Raw genomic sequence first — 24,050 nt, forward strand, 5'->3', positions numbered from 1 at the left:
AAGCTAAGGCTCCAATACTTTGGCCACCTCATGAGAAGAGAAGAATCCTTGGAAAAGACCCCGATGTTGGGAAAGATTGAGGGCACAAGGAGAAGGGGACGACAGAGGACAAGATGGTTGGACAGTGTTCTCGAAGCTACGAACATGAGTTTGACCAAACTGCGGGAGGCAGTGGAAGACAGGAGTGCCTGGCATGCTATGGTCCATGGGGTCACGAAGAGTCGGACACGACTAAACGACTAAACAACAACAACACACGCTAGCAAGGTTATGCTTAAAATTCTACAAGGCAGGCTTAGGCAGTATGTGGACCGAGAACTCCCAGAAGTGCAAGCTGGATTTCGAAGGGGCAGAGGAACCAGAGACCAAATAGCAAACATGCGCTGGATTATGGAGAAAGCTAGAGAGTTCCAGAAAAACGTCTACTTCTGCTTCATTGACTATGCAAAAGCCTTTGACTGTGTCGACCACAGCAAACTATGGCAAGTTCTTAAAGAAATGGGAGTGCCTGATCACCTCATCTGTCTCCTGAGAAATCTCTATGTGGGACAAGAAGCTACAGTTAGAACTGGATATGGAACAACTGATTGGTTCAAAATTGGGAAAGGAGTACGACAAGGTTGTATATTGTCTCCCTGCTTATTTAACTTATATGCAGAATTCATCATGCGAAAGGCTGGACTAGATGAATCCCAAGCCGGAATTAAGAATGCCGGAAAAAATATCAACAACCTCAGATATGCAGATGACACAACCTTGATGGCAGAAAGTGAGGAGGAATTAAAGAACCTTTTAATGAGGGTGAAAGAGGAGAGCGCAAAATATGGTCTGAAGCTCAACATCAAAAAAACCAAGATCATGGCCACTGGTCCCATCACCTCCTGGCAAATAGAAGGGGAAGAAATGGAGGCAGTGAGAGATTTTACATTCTTCGGCTCCTTGATCACTGCAGATGGTGACAGCAGTCACAAAATTAAAAGGTGCCTGCTTCTTGGGAGAAAAGCAATGACAAAGCTAGACAGCATCTTAAAAAGCAGAGACATCACCTTGCCTACAAAGGTCCGTATAGTTAAAGCTATAGTTTTCCCAGTAGTGTTGTATGGAAGTGAGAGTTGGACCATAAAGAAGGCTGATCGCCGAAGAATTGATGCTTTTGAATTATGGTGCTGGAGGAGACTCTTGAGAGTCCCATGGACTGCAAGAAAATCAAACCTATCCATTCTTAAGGAAATCAGCCCTGAGTGCTCCCTGGAAGGACAGATCGTGAAGCTGAGGCTCCAATACTTTGGCCACCTCATGAGAAGAGAAGAATCCTTGGGAAAGACCCTGATGTTGGGAAAGATTGAGGGCACTAGGAGAAGGGGACGACAGAGGATGAGATGGTTGGACAGTGTTCTCGAAGTTACGAACATGAGTTTGACCAAACTGCGGGAGGCAGTGCAAGACAGGAGTGCCTGGCGTGCTATGGTCCATGGGGTCACGAAGAGTCGGACACGACTAAACAACTAAACAACAACAAAGCATTTCATGTGGCATTCACTCCCTTAACTCTTCAGCCCTGACCTTCACACAAATTCATTTAGGTCTGGATAGATCTGTCCCATAGATCAATGTTAGCGCTTCCCCCAGCATGAGGAAATTGGAAGGACTGGCTGCTTGGGCATGGGGGATCCACAAACCCACCCAACTTCTATTTTATCTTCACGGAGGCTTGCTCCATGTTCTGTCACTGGGTGTTGCCATTTTCCTGGCCTAGTCTAACAGGACCAGCTCTACTATAAGCCAGTGTGAAGCAGCTGCCTCAGACAGCAGACTCTGAGGGTGTGTGTATTGGGCACTCTGGGCAGCTACCAATAAATATAAAAACGTAATAAAACATTGAACATTTTAAAATACCGTAACTTCCTTATACAAGATTGCCTTCATACGGCTCAGGGGTCAGATAACTCCATACCCTCCAACATTTCTCCAATGAAAATAGAGACATCCTAAGGAAAAGCGGGAGGTTCCAGGATCAAATTAGAAACCAGGGCAGCTTCTCTAAATCAGGAACATGCCTGGAAAAAAGGGACACTTGGACACTTGCTGTTTTTGCTTCAACAAACCAATATGGCTACCCCTTTGGAAACAGCCTGCCTGAGTCCCCTAAGGTCATTTCCCTCATTTCAGGAGAGGACAGGGCTCCATTGCCAGTGTTCTGAAGTCATTCAATAGCTGATCCAGTTGCTTTGTGTCCATGGAACGGAGTGAGCGCAGTGCACCACGGCGGGGGGCTGGTAAGCTGGGCGCCAGCCTGGCAAGGAGGGTGCCGCGCGGCAAAGCCGTGCGGAAACCAATTGCACCCTGCAAGGGTGGGGCGGGCAGCGGAGCGATCTCCGCCCCTCAGCACCAGGGCGCGCGATCTGCTCAAGACGGCCCTGGGAGTGAGGGGCAGCGGCCATCGTTGGCTGAGGTGACGGACAAGATGGCCGCTTCTTCCTCAGAGAACAGATGTCAGGGATTGTGAATGTGGTGGGGGCAGGGGGCCAGGAGGCTGACCCGGGAGAGGAAGCCACTGATTTATGGGGCTGGGAGCCACCCGACAGGCAGCAGCCAGACCAGGAGGAGGAGGAGGAAGAAGAGTTGGGGCAGGATGAGGTGGAGGAAGAAGAAACTGTTCAGCCAAGGGATGGGCCAGTTGACTCCCCACCTTCCCCTGCTCCGCCATCTCCTAGAACCAGGAGGGGCTTGAAGAGGAATGAGCAGCAGTGGCTTCTGTGCAGAAGAAGTTGCCCTGTGGGAGCTGCTGTAGGTGTTTCTCTTGCCAATAAAGTGTCAACTACCAGCCATGCATCTCCCTGAGGTGCTGCAGTGGGCCATGACCGTTATGTTTCAGTGTGTTTTACTCAAAAAAGCAAAACCACACATGCAAAATCCAAGCTCACAAGATCCCTTGTAGCCCAAATTGTCTGTAGGCAGTGGCGAACGAAGCCGCTCCGGCACCCGGAGTGGCAAACATAACGCACCCCAGGGGCGGGGCGTCACCACGTAGCGTGCATGTGCAGCACCACTACATAGCAACGCTGCGCATGCGCGCTACTAGCAGGTTGCCGGCAGCGCTGGCCCGCCCCTCGCTTGCTTGCTCACCCGCTTGGCGCTTTGCCTCAGTCCCGCTTCGGCTGCGTGCGGAGGGGAGGGGTGGGCCAGGGACGGGCGCGCCGAGTGTCACCCCCCTCCAGAGTGGCACCCGTGGTGGCACGCTCCCATTGCACCCCCCTTGCTACGCCCCTGTCTGTAGGCTCTACTATCCTCAGACTGAACGAAGAAGCGAGACTCATGTTTTAAAGAATGCCATAACAAAAAGTTCAAAATGGCCAGTCCTGAACTTTACGAATCTTGATCTTTTAACTATGTTTTAAAACAATTTCTAGCCCCTGTGGAAACATGTTGGTGCAGGCAACTCTCCCTGGCCATCTAACCCAGAATGTCTCACTTTGAGAGATGATCCTCTTCCGCAAAGCGAGTGTATACTGCTGCATTAGTGTCAGCAAAGCATTTTTGAAGTAAAAGGGGGGAAGGAGAGCAGGCAGTGTGACAGCTTTGCTTTGTTCAGAGGGGAAATATAAGCTCGATTTCTACAAAGCAGAAATCCAGTTTCTCATCTCAGTTCCCTTTATGATGAAATTTGCCCCCCTACATATCAACACAGAAAATTCAGTGTTCAAGGATGAGTCTTCAGGCACATAGCAAATGCATTTCCTTTACTTGGTGGAACTTAATTGAGCACTACAGACAATAAGATAAATGAGGTTAATAACATAAACACAGTATAATATGTTAGCAGTACAAATCTGAAATATTGTTAAGGCTGAGAAACCTTGACTAAACCTTAAGCAAATCATAATTGCCTGAATCAGCAAGGCTAGAATTGGGCAGGAAGCAAAATATTACATAGGCCAAATGTGAGAGGGAGACGCTCCAAGGAAGGGATATTTATTCCCAAATTCCCCTTTGAAGGAGGTATTTATTTTCCCTTCCCATCTGAATTATTGAAGAAAAGCAAGACTGCATTCCACAAAATCTGCAACTTTATTATTTTTATTATTAATTGAATTTGTATACTGCCGTATACCCAGAGGTTGCATCATGTCTTGTGCCTACCTGGGTGCTCTGCCTAGGGCTCTGGTTCTAGGGCTTTCTTTAGAACCCTTTCAGCATCCTCAGCTAGATTACTGACAAACCTCGACAGCATCAAATAAATGATAGAAAAAGATGCTGCTACCAATCTTCCAACTAAAGATAGGAATAATTCTTTTGCAGTATTGATATATTGCAGTATTTTCTTTATCACGAAATCGATGGTAATTTCTTCCATCTGAGGAGACTTCATCACAGCCTTCAGTTCTTCAACAGGCTTCCTGGCCAATCTGGCCAGCCTAGTTAAGGAGTCACCATCCAACTCAAATATCTTGTAGAAGTCAACCATGGACCTTTGCAAGAGGGAAGCATCACAAGCCAGAGGATGGTCACAAGCCAGAGGATTGTCTGGAATGGAAGAAGCATTGATGCAAGCAGACACCAGGGATATTTTCCATATGTGGCTCTTCAGCACAGATTTCTTCTTTTCCGTGACTTCAGGGGAAAACATGGGAAGGCTGAGCAGGAATGCATGTTTCTTCAGACTGTGCAGATCTTTCTCCAACGTCTCCACCAGTCGTGGGAAGTCATACTTGGCAAGGTCCCAGGAGGAGATCAGAAAGACTTGAGGGATGGTGCTCCTGAAGCACTTCTTAAGCTGCTTCTTTAAGTCATTCCTCATCTTCTCAAGGACTTCCTCTTCATTGAAGGTATTTGGGTAAGACCTTTCCATGTTGTATAGATCTGCATCTACTTTGGTGCGCACAAAATAACACTTCTTCTCCATCTTCTGGATTGCCTGAGCTAGGCCAGTGTCGTTGGATCGGAATCTCTCTGAGCCAACAATGATAAAGAAGTCATAGCTGGGGAAATCCACCATCTTAAGGTAACTCTCTGGGGAGAAATCTGGGGATCCAATTCCTGGCAGGTCCCAGAATTTCACTTTGGGATAATTAGAATGGGTATAAACCTTTGGATTCAGTGTAGTTTCTGTCACTCCTACAGGGGCAGCACCATCATCTTCTGCCTTCAGGCCTCGGAGAGCATTGATGAGGGATGATTTCCCAGAGCCTGTCTCTCCAGTGATGGCAATGTTAAGCTCAGTGTTTTCCATCTCCTCCATCTCATCTTTGATCTCAGAAGCTGCTTCCTTCATTCCACAATCACTGAAAACCTCCATAAACCTCTCATATATATTGATTGCTATATCTATGTTCATGTCTGTATTTTTCAATATAGGCTGGATAATCTCAGGCAACAATGAAAGTTTTTCTGCAAATGAATTCATCCTAGAAGAAAAAAGAAGAGCTCAGAAAGGCTTTGTCCATCTTGGGTAGGTTGGCTGCAGGCTGACTGGAAGATATGCCCTGGGGCTGCACTACTGTGGGGCATAAATCCCTCTTGAAAAGAGCATGCTGTAAGATCTGGACTCCCTCCATGCAGACTAAAATAGCATAAATAGGTGAATAAACCATATTTTTTTAAGTCTCTGCTGTGTCTCAATTCTCTAAAGGACCACAGACCCTGGGTGCATGCCAGGAACCCCATGGGCTCTTGCCACTGCTCAGCAGACAGAGAGGGGGAGGTTTTCAAACTCTGCTTCAGAAGCATGCCATTTGCACCGCTCAGACTGCTTTTGTCCCACTGCCTATTTTAATGAGGCTCACAATGTACCTTTCCACTGATCAGCCATGTTGGAGGGGGAGAAGGGGAGGTTCTAGGTAGTTTGCCTAGTTTCATGGGCAATCGGGAACAGGGATGGGGGGCTTCAGATAACTGTTAGCTTTTGCTGTCCAGCCTCCTTTTAAGCACTCTCAGATGCTCCCCAGTCAACTCATCAGCACAGAAGGGATTTGCAGGCAAAGGAGAATTTGAAACTCCCCAGCCCATGATTCTGATAATAATCTCTCTCCCTACAATGATGCTATTAACCTTAGGGGAAAGCTTCAGAGCAGCAGGAGATCATACATCATTGGGATCACAAGGCTGCCAGCTGAGCAAGGGGAAAGGAAAGCAGGCTGGGAGAGAAAGACTTTGAAGGAGTTCTGTTAAGACTTACTTGCTCCCTAAGATCCTTGAGAATCAGTTGTTTGATGATAGGGTAGTTTATCTTCTCACTTCAGCTGGTCACACTCTCTCCTGTCCTCTCCGGACTTTATGGCAGAGGACTTAGTTCAGAGTTTTACTGAAAAACAAAGCAATTGTCCCAAGTCCCATGGCAACCACAGTGAAAAACATCTAGATGGGCAGACCTCAAAAGGAAAAGGCTGTTGAACCTACTTTGTCTTTCTCAGTTAGACTGAGATGCATTCCCATAACAGGAAGCACAGGGTATGTCCACTCAGTGATGTAACGTGGGGAGGGTCAGGGGGTTGGTTGTATGGGGCACAAAATTTTGAGGGGGCACAATTTGGGCACCAAAATATATACTGTATGACAGAGTTGAATCCAGGGAAAATGGAAGCCCTGCTAGTCCCACTGGGTGTTTGCAAATATTTTTAGTAAATGCGGAATAGGGACAGAGAAAGATGCAGGGATAGTCATGTGGTGTGAGAGCTTCCCAAGAGCTTCTCTCTCCAACGTTTCAACCCAATGGAAAGGAAAAGAGGCAGGCACCAAGAGGAGGAGGAGAAGGGCCGCTTCCTAGTAGCTAAAGAGGGATATGTCAAATTAACACGCAGCATCGTTTCAGAGGGAGACCCTGGTTGGTTTCAGAGCAGTTACTTAAAGTTCTTATAGTATGGTAGCACTAGCTCAATAGTGAGGGCATGTTATTTATTCCCTTTGTAGCAGGGAAGGGCACCCTTCTCCAACATTAATAACAGTAATAATAAACAATTCTGGCTGCTCCACCCCACCCGCCTAGCAAGGAGTCAATCAAGCTCAAAAAGAAACGGAAATCATCATAACCCCAAGAGAAAAGTTCAGCTCCTAACCTGCTGCCAGCCCGATTTTTTACAGTAAACCTCAGTCCACTCCTCGGAGGTTTCGCTAATTCGCTTCCAGGTCTCTTTAACACTTTTCTCCTCCCAACTCTCTTCCTTTCTCTCTTTTATTCCCTCTACCTCCTGCTCGTCGCACTACAAAAAGCAAAAACGAAAGCAAAGTTGCGAGCAAAAATAATGTAAGATTGCAGGAGAGTTTGAAACTTTCCCTCCCCCTCCCATGAGACTGGTAAACCCCTATTTCCCGATTGCAGCAAATAGCAAACGCAGCATTCCTCACTAAGGGGAGCACGGAGCAGCTTCTTAATAGATACTTATACATTTCTTTAAAACATTGTACAGAAATGTTTAAAATACTCACCAAAGGTTCATGTGCAAAAGCTTAGCAAGACTACCGAAGCTCACAATTCTCAAAGAATGATGAAAATGCAACAGTTACTTACAAGGTTAAATACAAGGTTCAATCAGTAAATCATTTCAAATCAACCACTCCTTGCAAGAAGTACAACACCAGCAACTCTTAAAGATATACAACTGTTAATAATCTCATGAATAGGATAAAAGCGTTCCCCACCAAATCCTTGAAATTCCTCGTTTATAGAAAGGCACTGAATTCTGCTTGGAGATTTAACCCCACGGGTGCTAATGATCCGAATCTACTGTATGTATCCAGTATGCCTCTTTTTGGTGTAGTTTCCTTTTCAAAACCTCAGCATTTATTCCAGAGTGTTTGTGCTTATAAATAATAAACCATTTAAAGTCCGTAGCTCTATGGTTTTGCTCAATAAAATGGGACGTAAGTGGCGCCTCCAAAACTCTATTAAGGATTCAATTTTTATGCTCCAAGATTCTCGCCTTCACCGGTCTAATAGTACTCCCTATGTACCATAATTTACAATTGCATTGTAGTGCATACACAACTCCTCGAGAGTTACAATTAGTAAAAGACTCCAACCAGACAGGTTTGCAAGAACCAGGTATTGTGAATTCCTTAATTTCTTGCGTTAATTCACAGGCGGCACACCTTCCACATTTAAAGTGGCCCCGTATACTGCTCTGGGTCTGGCGCGCATCGGAAATGGCCGTGTGTACCAACATATCTTTAAGATTCCTCGTTCTACGATAGCCTATCTGTGGAATTCTGGCACATCCCGGTAAATCTTTTACCAAATGCCAATGTTTTTTAATGATTCTACTGATGGAATAAGCCAAAGGAGTGAAATCAAGTGCATATGTAATCGGCTGGCTTTCCTGTCTTGTATGTTCCTCAAACAGACTGTTTCTAGGTTTATAGAATGCTCTAGATTGTGCCGATTTGACTATTTTCTGTGGATATCCCCTGGATAGAAAATCTTGTGCCATCTTATTGCTATCTCTGTGGTAGTCATGTGAGAAAGTAGAGTTTCGTTTAATTCTTAGAAATTGGCCATATGGTAAGTTCTGTTTCAAACTCATCAGGTGATATGACTTATAATGTAAATATGAAGGTTTATCCGTGGGTTTTTAAAAGGATCTTACAGCTAACTTGTTCACACTATCCCTGAATACGATAGTATCAAGGAAAGTTATTTGTTCTGTGTGAAAATGTGTAGTATATTTAATGCTAGAGTGTATCGTGTTGCACTACAAAAAAAATCCGGTTATGCTTTCCGGTGATTCAAATATTAAAAACAAATCATCAACGAAGTGTTTGTAAAATAGTATTTTTTTCATAAAAAGGGTTGGCCATTGAATTCATCAGATACTCTTCCTCTATCTTTCCCATAAAAAGATTAGCTATGCTAGGGGCACATGCACTCCCCATAGCCACTCCCTTAGTTTGCAAGAAGAATTCACTATCATTTTTGAAAAAAATATGTTCAAAAATGATGTCAACCAGTTCCATGAGAAAAAACGTAGGTGGTTGTTGGATTTCTCTAGAGACGAATATGTTTTCCACAATGCTTCGAGCCTCCTCTAAAGGTATATTGGTGTATAGTGATGTTACATCCATGGTAACCAAGATTGTATCCTTCCATGACTGTGGTACCAAAAATGAAACTTCCCTTCTCCATGCACTTTAGTCCTGCTGCAAAATCTCCTCCCCATATCAATTAAATCACCTCCCCATTGTTGCATTGATGGGGAAGGGTTCTAAAGCTGTGGGAGTTTGGGGCGTCTTCAAGGAAATACTGTAGTTTATTTTTATGAAAAGTTCTGACTTGTGTGGAGAGGGTAACAACGTTTAGATTTCTAGCCATTGAGTTACAGGAGGATCTGCCCTGGAGTGTTAATACAAGGGGGCTTGTGAAGAAGGCGCAGCAGAGACTGTATTTTTTGAGAATTTTAAGGAAAAACCATCTTCCACAAAAGCTGCTTGCCTTCTATCACTGTGCCATACAGAGCGTGCTCACGTATGGTTTATGTGTCTGGTGTGGAAGCTGTGCTTCTCAGGACAGAGCAGGGCTGTGTAGAATTATTAAAACAGCAGAGAGCATCATTGGCTGCTCACTCTCCACCTTAGAACAAATCTACACCACCAGGTGTAGCACTAGACATATCAAGAAAAGCACTAGACATATCAAGAGATCCAACGCACTCTGGTCACCATTTCTTTGAGCTCCTGCCATCGGGACGGAGATATACGGTAGAACAATGCAGGCAAGAACGAGCCATCTCAGGACCAGTTTCTTCTCTAGAGCGATTTTGACATTAAATGGAAAGCCTGGACTTTGAAGTCATCTTATTTTACTTGTTATTTTGTATTATATTTACTGTTTTTAATTAGGTTTTGTAATTTTGGATTATGTGGAAAGCTTTATCTGAGTGGACGTAGCAACCAAGTAATTTCGTTGTTCCCGCAAGGGGACAATGACAATAAAGATATCTTATCATATCTTATCTTATCTTATCTTAGATGGCAGACTAATGGGGGCTCATTGCCTCATTGCCTCATTGTCATTATCTGCTTGCCACGCGTACAAGCAGTGGTGTAATTGTGTAAGGTCAGAGATGATGGGATGGTCTCATACTGATAGATGGTTTTAGATAAGGCCTTTTAAAATGCCAGGTGAGGAGTGTGGGGATGTTCAGGAATGTGGATGAGGAAATATTATTAAATATATCCTCTCCCAGCTTGTGTTAACAAGCTCCAAACTCAGTGGCGTAGCGTGGGGGGGCTGGGGGCGCTGCCCCGGGCGCAACATCTGGGTGGGCGCGCTCCCACTCGCAGCTCTCTGCCCCTGCCTGGCTGAAGGGGAACGAGCGGGCGCGGAGAAAACCGGGAGAGGGAGCCGGGGAGAGAAGCGCGAGGTGCCACGGCTCCAGCGGAGCGCACACCAGAGAGGGAGGGAGGGAGGCTGATCATTGCGCGCCCGGCTCGATCGCCTCCTCTTCCTCCTGCCTCTGAGCCTCATCAGGGAGGCTCCGCCGGCCGGAATGGCTCTGCTGCTGCGCCCTACGACCCTCGAGCGGCGCCGTCAGCAAACCGCCCCAGGATCCCTCTGCCACTGGGAGCGGAAAATCCCACCGTCCCTGCTGCGTATGTGTATGTGTGTACTGTATATAGAGGTCGCCCCAGCACATGGCGTTTCATATCTTTCTGACCATGCTGCTTGCTGTCTTTCTATCTCAGCAGGAATATCTGTCCCCTAAGGCTCATAACTACCTCCCATAACATTTATATTAACCCCCACCTCTAACCCATGAAGCTTTTATCAACTTAAACTCTTAGTTTTCATCTCTTCCTGAGTTTTGTTGATGTGACGTTGAGACTAAAAATTAACTCTGAAACTCATTCTGTATTAGCGTCAACTGGATTCTTAATTGTGGATTATGAATGCACCTTGGCTGGAGTGGTTTAAGGAAGATTGAGTTTGTTTTCAAAGTATGTATAGAATACATACAGGCTAGAGAAGCTGAAACATTGATAAGGACTGGATATGCCCGTGTCTTTTTGAAAGGAGAAACTATTTATACAAAGATCGCTGCGAAGGTCTCAGCATCTCAGAGCCCCCACACCACCTTCTTAAAGTTGGAAGCTGGGTGTGCTTATAAAAATGCTTGGAGAGATAAACTGAAACTTTAAAGTTTGGAATAGGTCAGAGAGGTTGAAATATCAAAAGGACTGCATATGTCTATATTTTGCTGAAAAGAGAAATTATAAGAATCTTCAATTGTTTGCAACTCCTCATAGACATTTCAAGAGAATTGGATGAGTGAGAACTAACTACTTCCCTGGGAAAATAAGTCAGTACTTACACTTTCTGGACATTCTGTTGTTGTGTGTGTTCTTTTTAATGTAAATATTTGTGTATTTTGAATGTTAATTGGAAATTTGGATTTTATTTTAAATTGTATACGTGTAATGGGTAACCGGGCTGGAGGGAAAGTACAAAAAGTGGTGTTTCCTGGGAAAGTGGCCTTGACAAAGTGATAAGGTACTGTTGTAAAACTGACTGTTTTGAGAACCATGGAAGGCAGAGTGAATTGCATTAATTTCACTCAGTCCTGAGTATTCTGAGTAGTTTAAAACATCACAAGAGGCAAGGTTTGCTTGGAATTGGTGGGACTTTTCTCTGTGTGGAAAGAAGAATTGATTAAAGAGATTAAGGAAATTTGGGATAATTTAGCAGACAAGATTTGAGCCCAAATGGATGAAAATATTGAAATCGTGTCAGAATCGACTACTAAGATAGCAAGGAAGGGAGGGAAAATTAGGAAAAATGGATGAGACTAATATGAAAAAAAATTCAGGAGACATGGATGGTAGGGGTGGAAACCACAGGATTCAAGTTACAAGAAAGGCAACTCCGAATAAATGTCAGGAAGAACTTTCTGGCATTTAATAGCACTTTGACAGTGGAATGGTCTCCCTCAGGAGGTGGTGGACTCCTTCCTTGGAGGCTTTTAAGCAGAGGTTGGAGGGCCATCTGTCTTAGATGTTTGAGTTGAAATTCCTGCATTGCAGGGGGTTGGACTGGATGACCCTTGGGTGTAGCTTCCAACTCTACAATTTTTGGCCATTTCCTACAGATCCTTAGGTAGGAAGCTGCCTGTTACTGAGTCCATCCAGCCCAGTAGTCTCTACACTGACCGGCAGCATTGTCTCTCTAGGTTCTCTCTCAGCCCTACCCAGACATGTTGGTGGGTGTCATGGACTGGCTGGACTCAGAGGACTGGTGGGAGGCACCAGCTGAGGAACCCCCAAGGGAAGAAGGCTCAGAGCCCAGGGAAGGGTAGCGGATGATGAATGGTCAGAGGGAGAAGAGGGAGCAGACGGGGAGGAGGAAATGTTGGAAGCTGGAGAGGTAACAGGCTTTTCATTCTTCCAATAATACACCTGTGCTTGAAATATGATTCTCGCCTTCAGAATGGATAGGTTTGATCTTCTTGCAGTCCATGGGACTCTCAAGAGTCTCCTCCAGCACCATAATTCAAAAGCATCAATTCTTTAAGGTCCACCTCTCACTTCCATACATCACTACTGGGAAAACCATAGCTTTAACTATACGGACCTTTGTCAGCAAGGTGATGTCTCTGCTTTTTAAGATGCTGTCTAGGTTTGTCATTGCTTTTCTCCCAAGAAGCAGGCATCTTTTAATTTCGTGATTGCTGTCACCATCTGCAGTGATCATGGAACCCAAGAAAATAAAATCTCACTGCATCCATTTCTTCCCCTTCTATTTTTCAGGAGGTGATGTGGCCAGTGGCCATGATCTTAGGTGGGTTTTTTTTTAATGAGCTTCAGACCATATTTTGCACTCTCCTCTTTCACCCTCATTAAAAGGTTCTTTAATTCCTCCTCACTTTCTGCTATCAAAGTTGTGTCATCAGCATATCTGAGGTTGTTGATATTTCTTCCAGCAATCTTAATTCCGGCTTGGGATTCAAACCTAGCTACCTCCAAATGTCTTGGACTAACGGCTCCCATTAGTCCCAGCAAGCTACAAATGTTACTGCAGCACAGTTGGACATTAGGGAATGCTGCTCTGGGCTTCTATGTCAACCACACTTAAAAGCCTCATAGTCACCTCATTCATGCATGCCAAAGCAAGGAAGATCCATCAACTACTCTGGTGTTCCTACTCTGAAATGTTCTGGCACTGCACTCTCATGCATTGACCGACCCACTTCAATATTACTATAAGTTCCTGTAAAATATTGAATGTTTGCATATGTTTCCATTTTTCTAGGAATTTTATAAAGATGAGGAATAATCATTTTATAGTTTTTTATCTTGTGGTTAATTTGCAATTGTCTGTAAACATGAAGGGTTAGGGGGCGCAAATTACTTGCCTTGCCCTGGGTGCTGACAACCCACGCTACGCCACTGTTGAACTCTATAAATGAATTGATTCATTTGGACTTCCATTTATATTGTTGTACTTTATGTGTTGATTATGTGCAAGCGAAATATTTGATATTGATACTGTGATAAAAAATACAGAAAAGAATTGTTTATGTGAATGTACAGCCAGTTACCTTTTGTGTGTTTGCTGAGCTGAATGTGTTTTACGTAATGCTAGGTTTGATGTTGTTTTGCAATCTGTCATGACCCAGCACAGTCCAATAAATTATTTACAAGGAGGAGAAACTAGGGCGACCTCATTTAGGTTTTGTTTTCTCAGAAATCACCTGTTTGAGCAGAGCTGTGTGCTGGTCAAGCGTGGGGGAGAGGAAAACTTGGAAACAGGGTGTAATTTCTGCTCCAAGATCACCAAAAGCCGCAACTACATTTGCCTTTCCAAGATTAAGCAGGATAAATACAGTAAATAATCAGCAGCAGAGCATTATAAATGCTCTATTGCTGAGCAGTTCGTGATTGCACCGGTTTATTATTTTTGGATCATATCTCAGAGTCCGAAAGACCCATAAATGATAGGGGCATTCTGCCATAGGGAACTTTATTAATACCAGCCATTTCTGAACTCTTACCTCTGAACTCTTTGATACAGTGTATCAAAAGATTTTAAATTAAAATTGCCACTGCTGGCACTCAGAGCATGGGACAAGAAATTCCTGCTGTAGACGCTTCTCAGATGACTTTGCAGATGCTTCCTGCCTGCCCGGTCTGCACTGAGAGGGAGTCGGAGGATGGGGGTGGCGAAGAGTTCCAGCTCCCAAGGCTGCAGGAAGCTGGAGGACAAGCTGGAAGGCGAGTCTCTCTGCGTGAGGCTAGAAACACTTGAAGGTAGCAGTGCTGTGCCCCCCTGCATGATGTCCGCCTAAGGCTGAGGGTGTCAGATAAGACACAGGCTTTGCTGTCAGTCACTCTGAGGAGAGTTTGGTGTCCTTCATGCCTGCCTGGCTTGCAAAGCCAGCTTGTCATGCAGGCTCTATATAGCTGCTCTGCACCCTGCAGAATGTTAGAATGTTTCTTCCTCATGTTCAATCTTGTACAATTTGAGGGCCTACCCTCCGGAGCAGAAGAAAACAAGCTTATTCCCTCTTCTGTGTGACAACCCTTGAGATATTGGAAGATGGCTATCGTATCTCCTCTAAATCTCCTCTTTTCCAGGTTAAGCATATCCAGCTCCTTCAATCGTTCCTCATAAGGCTTGGTTTCCAGACCTTTGATCAACTTCCTCGCCCTCCTCTGTACACTTTCCAGCTTATCAATATCCTTCTTCTGAAGGATATGAGGAGCACTGTGTGCATCATGTTTTCTCCCCACCCAAGTGAATGTCTTGCACACCTTCCCAGCTGGGAGCAACTTTCCAGAGCAGATTTTAGAGGAGATGTGGGGGAGATGAGTAGAAAAGAGGTCAGGGAATTCTGCCCCTTTAATATTTGGGTAGAAGGGGGAATGTCAGCAAGTACCGGTATTTCCTTCAGGGTAAGGCAAAATCTCCTGAGAAGTGGGCAAATTTATTATTTTCAGTTTCTCTCAATTTCTCATTTTTCCAATATTTAAGTTCAGCTCTTCACATCTCCCCATCTGTTGGCTATTTCCTTTTTTTAAAAGTTCCCATGAAAATTCATCAGGACTATTATTTTCCTCAAAAGGCGGTGTACAAAATGCAATGGACACAGCTAAAACGAGATCATGAGCTGCAATCGTCCATGCTATGAAGAAATCATGGTGGAACATTGTGTATTTCGCAGGATTTACCTCCTGCTTAATTGCAATAAAACCTCAAAGCAGTTGAGACGGGCGATAGAACCCTTCCTGCTTCTTTGCGGGCTCTAAAAGATTTCGTGCCTCCCTGAAATTTCTACCGTCCTTTGCAAAGACTCCAATATACACTGCAGTACGTACGTAGTAGGAGAGCTGGACTCTGGGAAGTCACAAGATCATAGAATTGTAGAGTTGGAAAGGACCTCAAGGGTCATCTAGTTCAACCCCTTGAAATCAGTGCCATGTGGGGCTTAAGTGCGGAAAACTCGGGAGTTACTGAGACTGACACAGAGACAACTACCGCAGAGGTAAAGGATTAACCATCTCTGATGCTTCAAGTTTCACGAGTGATCCTTTGGGACCTTCCCAGGAAAGGCAGCATCCCTGCTGTCAATCAGGCTGCTTGGAGCTCCCTCTAGCGGGGAATGAGGCTCTCGCTCTTCGTTACAATCTTATATCGTCTTCGCGCGTACTTTCACTTTCTTCTTTGCTTTTTGTAGTGCGACGACCCGGAGGGAGAGGGAATAAAAGCGAGCGAGAGAAAGAGAGTTGTACGAAGTTGGAGGAAGAAAAATGTCAGAGACCAGCAAGCAAAGCCTCCGAAGAGGGAACTGAGCTTTACTGCATAAAAATCGGACAGGCAGCAGGAAAGGAGGTGAGCATTTCTCCTGGTGCTCTGCTGATTTCCGCGTTTTCTGCTTTTTTCTGAGTGTGTTTGAGTTAAAGGAGACTCTGAGCTCATTGCTAGGGAGGGGGCGGCAGAATCGTTTATTTTCACTCTTATGAATAATGATGTTGGAGAAGGCTGCCCTTCTTCCCCGCTGCAAAGGGAATAAATAACATGAAAGCTCCAGGGAGCAAGCAGAGCTGGTGCTAGCATATAAAAGTTGTAAGTACTGTAAGTGCTCTGAAATCAACGCGGGTCTCCCTTTCCAGCGGTGACGCGTGTTCATTCGACATCCCTTTCTGCAGCTGCTACGAGGCTGCCGCCCTCCTGCTTCTCTCGCCTCCTGCCTCTTTCCCTTTTGGGGGTTTGGCAGAGTGGAGGGGGAAGCTCTTTGGAAGCAGGCAGAGCCTTACGGTAGCTAAGTGATCTGTTGCCCCCATAGCTGCCAAGTTTTCCCTTTTCTCGCGAGGAAGCCTATTCAGCATAAGGGAAAATCCCTGTAAAAAAGGGATAACTTGGCAGCTATGGTCGCCCCTGGCAGAACCGTCCAGATTGCGCCCCCTAGCCACGGACAAATGAGCTCTTCTTTCCGTCTCTCCTCCACCCCCCACACGCATTCAATTCCTCACACACGTCACCTTGTAATGAATTCTTTCACAGAAAATCCAGTATTTAATTTATTTTTTCTTAATAAAAGGTTTCAGCAGAGAAAATGACATTTTGATGTGAGTTGACAGGTGTGGGTTTTTTTAAAAAATGTACCGGAAATTCAGTTGTTAAACAATACACAGATTGTTTTAAATGGAACATACAAACAATATCATACAGATTTTTTCCACAATGATAACTTTCTGGTCTCAGAGCCGGAGATGTTGGAGATGTATTCATTCTCTCTCTCTGTCACACACCCACACACCCACACAGCCCATCGCCCACCTCCCTTGCCCCGCCCCACAGGCGATCCCAGATCTCTCCACTGGTGCACACAGCCTTCACTTCCAGGCTGCTCTTCGTCCGCGTACCCAACACACACCTCCAGAGAGAGAGAAACTTCATTCATTAGCCCCTCCTGCTCATTTCCCGGCTCTTCCCTCACCTTAGATGCCAGGATCAGAAGGAAAAGAGCTCCCATCCCATTCTCTCCATCCCTCCCTGAAACAGGCGCGTACCCAGGATGAAAACTGGGGGGGGGGCAAGGCAAGCCATGGTCGTTCAGGGGTGAGGGGGTGCCAGGATCAGCCCAAAATCGGGCTACTCCTCCCATGGGCGTAGGCAGGGGGGCAGGAGGGGGCAGCTGCCCCCCCCTAGAAGCAAAAAAATTAATGTATTTTACAGACCATAACCAGCACTTTTCCCCTCCAAAAACTGAAGTGGAAAGGGCTTTGCTTTAGCAAGAGCAGCTAAGTCTCTGCTTGCTGGTGGGGGTGGGGACACAGCAGTAACAAAAACACATCAAAGAAATAAAGCAAAGTGGCTACCAGTAGTTAAGCAGTTAAGACAATGGAGCATATATCCCCAGGCAAGATTCGATAGCTGACCATTTCACCCTATTGTTCTTAAGTGGGAGTTGTTAATGAGCATTCAGGAGCATTAAGAGTTCTATTGGCGATTTAATGAGGGTGCAGACTCAGAGGATTCAATTTGACTAAGGTGGCTCTGCAAGGCTAAAAAGAAGTGAATAAGAAAGGGGGGAGGCTGGAACTTTGATAGACACAGTGATGTTTATAAAAAGCATTGGTGTTCCAGTCTGCCCCTCCTCCTGCATCTGTATACTGTAAATCAGGGGTGACCATCTCCCAAGAGACTCTGATCTACTCAGAGTTTAAAACTGGGGATGATCTACCCCCTTTTGGGGGGTTCAGGTCAAAGCTGTTGAGTTTTTTTTAAAGGAAGAGAAGCTTCTTTTAGGAGGGAGGGAGGCCCATTTTTGTTTAGGGCTTCAGGTCATAGTTCAACTTTTTTTAGGGAGGAGGAAAATTTTGGGTGAACTTTTTTTAGGGGTGCCAGTGACCTACCAGTGATCTACCACAGACATCCAGTGATCTACTGGTAGATCACAATCTACCTGTTGGACGTGCCTGTTGTAAATCAAGCAGAGAGAAAGCTGCTTACAAGGCTCCTGTACATGCAGAGTTCCAGCGTCACCCAGAGGCACCCACAAATATGAGTTATCCCTCTCTCTATTTCTTCCTTCCTTCCCTCCCTCTTCCATCCTTAATAAAATACGGGGGGCAGATAAGCCCCACATAGAAAGCCCATCAACATGGGGGGATGACTCTTTCAAATATGGTATTTACCAGTAATTGGGGGGGGGGGGGAGAGAGGCACCTAGGCCTCTAGGAGTTGGCTGCTATGCCTAGGAGTAGGACAATTCAAGAAAGCAGAACGATGCATATGGTATGGTAATATATCAATAGAATCGTAGAATTGTAGTCGGAAGGGACCACAAGGGTCATCTAGTCCAACCCGCTGCAATGCAGGATTTTTTCCTAAGGTGGGGCTTGAACCATGGTTGAAATATTATGCTGATATGCAGCAACGGCTCAGAGCCGTCGTGGCTGCGGCCATGCCTTGCCCCGCCCTCGCCCGCCCTTCCACCCCCTCTCGCCTGCCCGACCCTCCTGTCCTCTTGCTGCAGAGTTCCAGCATCACAGCGTCATCCAGAGACACCCACAAATATGAGTTATCTCTCTCTCTATTTCTTCCTTCCTTCCCTCCCTCTTCCATCCTTAATAAAATACGGGGGGCAGATAAGCCCCACATAGAAAGCCCATCAACATGGGGGGATGACTCTTTCAAATACGGTATTCACCAGTAATTGGGGGGGGGCACCTAGGCCTCTAGGAGTGGGATGCTATTCCTAGGAGTAGGACAATTCAAGAAAGCAGAATGATGCATATGCTATGGTAATATATCAATAGAATCATAGAATTGTAGTCGGAAGGGACCACAAGGGTCATCTAGTCCAACCCCCTGCAATGCAGGTTTTTTTCCTAAGGTGGGGCTTGAACCATCGTTGAAATATTATGCTGATATGCAGCAACGCCTCGGAGCCGTCGTGGCTGCGTCCGTGTCTTGCCTCGCCCGCCCTGCCACCCCCTCTCGCCTGCCCGACCCTCCCGTCCTCTCCAGCCAAGCAGGGTAGCCGCCAACGCTACCAGCCCCAGAAGCACAACGTGGCCGCTGCTGCCGCCACCACAATATCATCAGGCCCGCTGGCCCTTTAGCCCCGCCCACTTCGTGGCCCCTCCCCTTCCATGCCTTGGCCCCACCCCCGAACGACCATGGCTTGCCCCCCCTAGTTTTGATCCTGGCTACGCCCCTGACTCCTCCTCCTCCACGACCGGCAGGTGCGAGGGGGCGCCAGGATCACCCCGAAATCGGGCTGCTCCGACCCCCTCCTCCCCCTCCGCAATCGGCAGGGGCGAAGGGGCGCCAGGATCAGCCCCAAATCGGGCTGTTCCGATCCCCTCCTCCCCCTCCGCGATCGCCGGGACGGGTGGAGGGAAAGCCAGCCAAGCGTTTGGCTGGCTTTCCCTCCACCCGCCCCACAGCCAGCAAGGGAGAAGGGAGACGTCCCTTCTAGCCAGCTGGCTGTGGGGCAGGTGGAGGGAAAGCCCCAGAGCCTAGCAAAGCATTTGGCTGGCTTTCCCTCCACCTGCCCCACAGCCAGCGAGAAGGGAGACGTCCTCTAGCCAGCTGGCTGTGGGGCGGGTGGAGGGAAAGCCAGCCAAACGCTTTGCGCGGCTCTGGGGCTTTCCCTCCACCCGCCCCACAGCCAGCCAGGGAGAAGGGAGACGGCATTGGGGGGGGGGCCGGGCAGCGGGGCAGGCTGGCCAGTGGCCCTGCTTCTAGGGGGGGCAACTGCCCCCTGCCTACGCCCATGCCCTGAATGGAAGATGGTGGGGAGGGGGGGGAGAGAAACGACCCAACTTCGGGGCAACTTTCCATCCGGATCCTGCTCTGCGCTTCACACACACACACACCCTATTTGTTTCGAAAGATTTTTACCCCCTCACTTTCCTCATGCAACTCCCCCCCTTTCCTCTCTCAGCAACACAAAATCCCAGGTGATTTCCAGACAGGAGTGTGAAGAAAAATCTTTTACCCCAAAAAGACTTTTTTGGGGGGGGAGAGAGAGAGAGAGAGAGAGAATGGAAAAAATAATAAAGCTTTGCTGAGGGGTCAAGAGGCGAGGAATTTGTGTCTGGTCAGGTTGGGGAGAAGGACGGGGGAGGCTGTCCCCAATAAGAGAAGAGAAACCATTTTGTTGGAAAGCTGATAATGTGCAGCTTGGGGGAGGGGGGAAGTGGGTGGGGAATTTAGGCACATAAGGCATATCTGGTTATTAATTACTTAAATCAGTGGTTTTCAACCAATGTGCCATGGCACCTGGGGTGGCTTGAATGATGGTCAGAGGTGCCATGGGAAACACTGGCCTCTGTCCCTCTTTCCTTCACTCCTTCCTTAGATGCCCTCTCGCATCTCTGGCCCCCAAAGGCTTTTGCAGCTGTTTGTTGCAGCAGCCCTGGCTATAAGCTCCCCAGGCAAATGGTGCCTCTGGGGCTGGCGGGGGGACGGGACTGGTTTCCAGGAGCTGAAGCAGGGCCTCAGAGTAAGCAAATGGGCAAGGGAGTCCAGCCAGCCAGACCACCAGCCCTTGCTGTTGGGAATGGACACACAATTCCCAGGCCCCTGTGGGGCAATGTGAGGAGGAACCTCTCTTGAGGGCAGGGGGGGTGGCAGCTCAGAGACCAGGGGAGGGAGCAGTGGCTGCCCAGAGGACTCTCAATGAGAGGGGAGAAGAGAGGAGGCTGAGGGAATACTTCACATGGGGGTGAAAAAGGGTGAGAGGCTGCCAGCTCTGCAGGCAAGGGGTGACATAACTGGGCTCCTGAGCCCCACAGGGGTGCTGCAGAAAGAAGGTACTTGGTCAAAGGAGCTGTGGACTCAAAAAGGTTGAAAACAAACCTCTGACTTAAATGACCAGCAGGAGCAGAATTTACATACATTCTTAAAGCACACTTAAATAAAACTGCCTCAACCCCTCCTTCTCTTTGACCAGACCCTCCTCTTCTGCACCTTCAGGCTGGGGTCGCCTCCACTGCGCCTCTCAGCTGTTGAGCGGCTTCAGGCCGCTCTCCGGCCGCTCTTCGGAAGCCACTCAACAGCTGAGAGGCACAGTGGAGGTGGCCCCAGGCAGCACCGGGGGGTGGTGGGCGGTGGGCAGGCTGGCCAGCGCCCCCTCCATTTTGGCGCCCTAGGCAGCTGCCTCGTTCGCCTTAATGGGCGTGCCGGCCCTGGTCCCATGACCTTTGGGCACTTTAGCCTTGCACTCACTTCTGAATTACAGAATCTGATGGGATTCATACCTTCTACCTATAAAGCATTGTTGCTTGGCAAATGATAACAATATTGCCGATGCTGGAAATTTTACAGAGGGCATGCCACTCTCGTTAAATAAATGAATGCTTCTAGTTAGGCCGGTCGCTTAACATTTTCCTGCTTCCTTTTTCTGCAGTGCACCGAGATCCACAATGGTTGAAGACTTTGAGGTAGCCGTTTCTCAGGGCCAATTGGCAGATGCTGTGTCGCACGTGCTGGCAAAACCACTGCACTTTTTCAACAGCACTCCACTCAACGTTGCCGTAGTAGGAGAGCCCGGCTCCGGGAAGTCCTCCTTCATCAATGCCATGTTGGGTCTTCATGCTGATGACCCGCGTGCCGCTGCAACCGGCATACAGATGACAACATTGCAAGTCAAGGATTACCCACACCCGACACTTCCACAAGTGATCCTTTGGGACCACCCCGGAAAGGGAACGCCAACTTTTGGGAAGGACAAATTTGAGAAGAAGGTTGATTTAAATCACTTTGATTTCTTCGTTATCGTCGGCTCCCAGCGCTTCCGTGCCACCCATTCTGACCTGGTCCATGAGATCCAAGATATGGCCAAGAATTTCTACTTTGTGCGCACCAAAGCAGACCTGGACCTGTCGGCCGCCAAGAGGCAACAGCCATCCAACTACAATGAAGAGAAGGTCCTCTTGCACATCCAGGAGGACTGCAAAGAGTGCTTAGTAAGAGAAGGAGTGAGGGACCCACAAGTCTTCATCGTCTCCAACTGGGAAGCCGACCGCTTTGATTTCCCCCTCCTGCAGGAAACGCTGAAGAACGATCTCTTGCGGCTGAAGAGGCAAGCCTTTCTGCACCGCTTCCCTAGCATCTGTCTGCCTATCTTAGAGAAAAAGAAAGCCTCTGTGAAGGAAAAGATTTGGACCAGCAGGCTTTGTTTGCTGGTCGCTCTTGGAAGCCCAGTTCCTTTCCTTCTTCCCATATTTCTGTTTAGTAAGTTCCGCTCCTGGTGCTTCCTAGACTTTGGCCTGAACGATCGATCCCTTGCAGCTCTGGCCCAGCGTGTTGGAAAGACAAGCACAGCCCTTAAAGCAGCAATGCAGTCCCTGGGAATATTCTCTGCCATTTTATGGGTGCTGCCAGACTTGGTGGGACTCTCAGTGATGGCTTATGAATATCACCGCTGGGAGCATTTCCCCATCTTTGGCTGCCTTCTGTCCGGAGGGATTTCACTTCTTCGCACCTACTTCATGCTGCAGAAATGCATATCGGGTGCTGCGGATGACACCCAGAGGGTTCTGTCCAAAGCTCTTGAGGCAGAAGGGAAAAAGTCCATTTAGCAGCAAACAGCTGCACAGGGGTAGCAGTTTGCGCAAGCTTCTGTGGACTCTCAAGTCATGTCTTGCAAACCTAGGATATTATGACTAAGTGCTTGATAGAGCATCTGGAGAATTATACAGGTTTCCATTTTTAAAACAACCACACCAAAAGACATTTTAAAAAATAATGATCAGATGATCAGGTTTTTTATTTTAAAAATTCAATAAATATTAGGATTCTCAAAAACCCTAAGTGAAATAATCCGAATGCCAGCATAATACCCCTTCAGTTCCTTTTTAAAAATTAGTATCTCTACGTACAGTAATGTATAAGAATTAAGACCAATACCAAAAGGAGACTTTGGGACAAATGGACTTTTTACTAGTCATAATTCTTTCAGTCCACTAATGAATTGTTCTGTATCTGATGTCAGACTAGAAAAAACTAGCGACGTATTTGAACCTGCTTGCAAGGATGGTCTCAAATTATCATTTATGCAGGCTGCAGCATTCACTGTTTGTGTGTGTGTGTGTGTGTGTGTGTGCGCGCGCGCGCTGCCTTTGCTTTTTTCTTTAGGGACAAGAGTTAGCTCTATATCACAAGTACCATGCAACATCTATTTCAGAATTTTCTTTCCCTCATACACACTCAAACTGAAGGAGGGCATCCAGATAGACAGGAGCCTCCACATTTGTTAAATAGAAAGTCGAGGTAATTTTAATCTCTTTTAGTATTTTAACTCTTGCTTATCTTAAAGCACGGCTGTAATTGTTTCCTGGTTTTATTGTTTTATCTCTTTGCAAACCACTTTGAGGTTTTATTAGAATTTAGTGTACAGTATAAGGTTTCATGAAATAAACTAATTGGTTAAATGAATCTCCTTGCCACTGCCACTGTTATAATCAACGCAGCTTCCACATGGTCACTCTAAATATTTAAGAAATATCCAGAAAATCCGGGTGTATGCCAGCCCATGACGATAGCGTAGCTTTTTTTTTGTGTGAGAAAAAACCATACATTTTTGTGTCTGGATTTTCTCCTTTTGAAATATGGCCACCCTAACTAATCAGCTTTCAGTTTTCCATAAGAAATATTGTGAATTGTCTGGACCCCCCTCCAGGCTGGTGTCTTTTGTGGGTGTTGACACAATAATAATGCATGAGTGGGAGAGTTATACTGGGCCATCCACATACCATTCCACTCTTTATTAAGAGTTTTGCAACACTTCCCCAAGGTCACTCAGTTATTATTGCCATCTGGAAGGTCACTCTTGCTCTGTAATGGGACAAAAGTGAGCAACACACACACCCATGCGTGTTACGAAAAAGCTGCAGGGCTTTATGAGAAAGGTATGGAGCCCATGCCTATTGCAAACGAAGCAGTATGACCATCCCAAAACATTTGCAGATGCCCCAATATGAGCTCAGATGTGAATGCTCAATAAAAAGGACATCTGGAAGATCCTACAGCCTTCCTCAAACTGATGCCTTCCAGGTGTTTTCTACTTCATTCCCCATCATTCCTGGCCATTGGCCATGCTAGCTAGAAC

General features: G+C 46.6%; 2 protein-coding genes across 5 annotated transcripts; one reads left to right on the forward strand and one right to left on the reverse strand.

The window, feature by feature from the left end:
* Positions 1–3,635: 3,635 nt before the first annotated feature.
* Positions 3,636–7,109, reverse strand: LOC118078601 (interferon-inducible GTPase 5-like). Its single transcript, XM_035102522.2, has 3 exons — positions 7,053–7,109; positions 6,176–6,301; positions 3,636–5,405 (listed from the first exon to the last, which is right to left on the reverse strand). The coding sequence occupies exon 3, from the start codon at positions 5,402–5,404 to the stop codon at positions 4,154–4,156; it is 1,251 nt and encodes a 416-aa protein (XP_034958413.1). The 5' UTR covers position 5,405; positions 6,176–6,301; positions 7,053–7,109; the 3' UTR covers positions 3,636–4,153.
* A 3,139-nt stretch (positions 7,110–10,248) lies between these two features.
* Positions 10,249–23,377, forward strand: LOC118078595 (interferon-inducible GTPase 5-like). 4 transcript variants are annotated; one of them, XM_060275662.1, is made up of 3 exons: positions 10,249–10,587; positions 15,660–15,814; positions 21,348–23,377. In XM_060275662.1, the coding sequence occupies exon 3, from the start codon at positions 21,364–21,366 to the stop codon at positions 22,519–22,521; it is 1,158 nt and encodes a 385-aa protein (XP_060131645.1). In that variant the 5' UTR covers positions 10,249–10,587; positions 15,660–15,814; positions 21,348–21,363; the 3' UTR covers positions 22,522–23,377. The 4 variants fall into 4 exon arrangements, with proteins under 4 accessions (XP_060131645.1, XP_060131647.1, XP_060131646.1 ...); XM_060275664.1 differs by having other exon boundaries at positions 10,249–10,581; XM_060275663.1 differs by lacking the exon at positions 10,249–10,587 and adding an exon at positions 12,809–14,232.
* The last annotated feature ends 673 nt before the right edge of the window (positions 23,378–24,050 follow it).

The sequence above is a fragment of the Zootoca vivipara genome, chromosome 6, assembly GCF_963506605.1.
Source record: "Zootoca vivipara chromosome 6, rZooViv1.1, whole genome shotgun sequence".
Taxonomy (NCBI): Eukaryota; Metazoa; Chordata; class Lepidosauria; order Squamata; family Lacertidae; genus Zootoca; species Zootoca vivipara.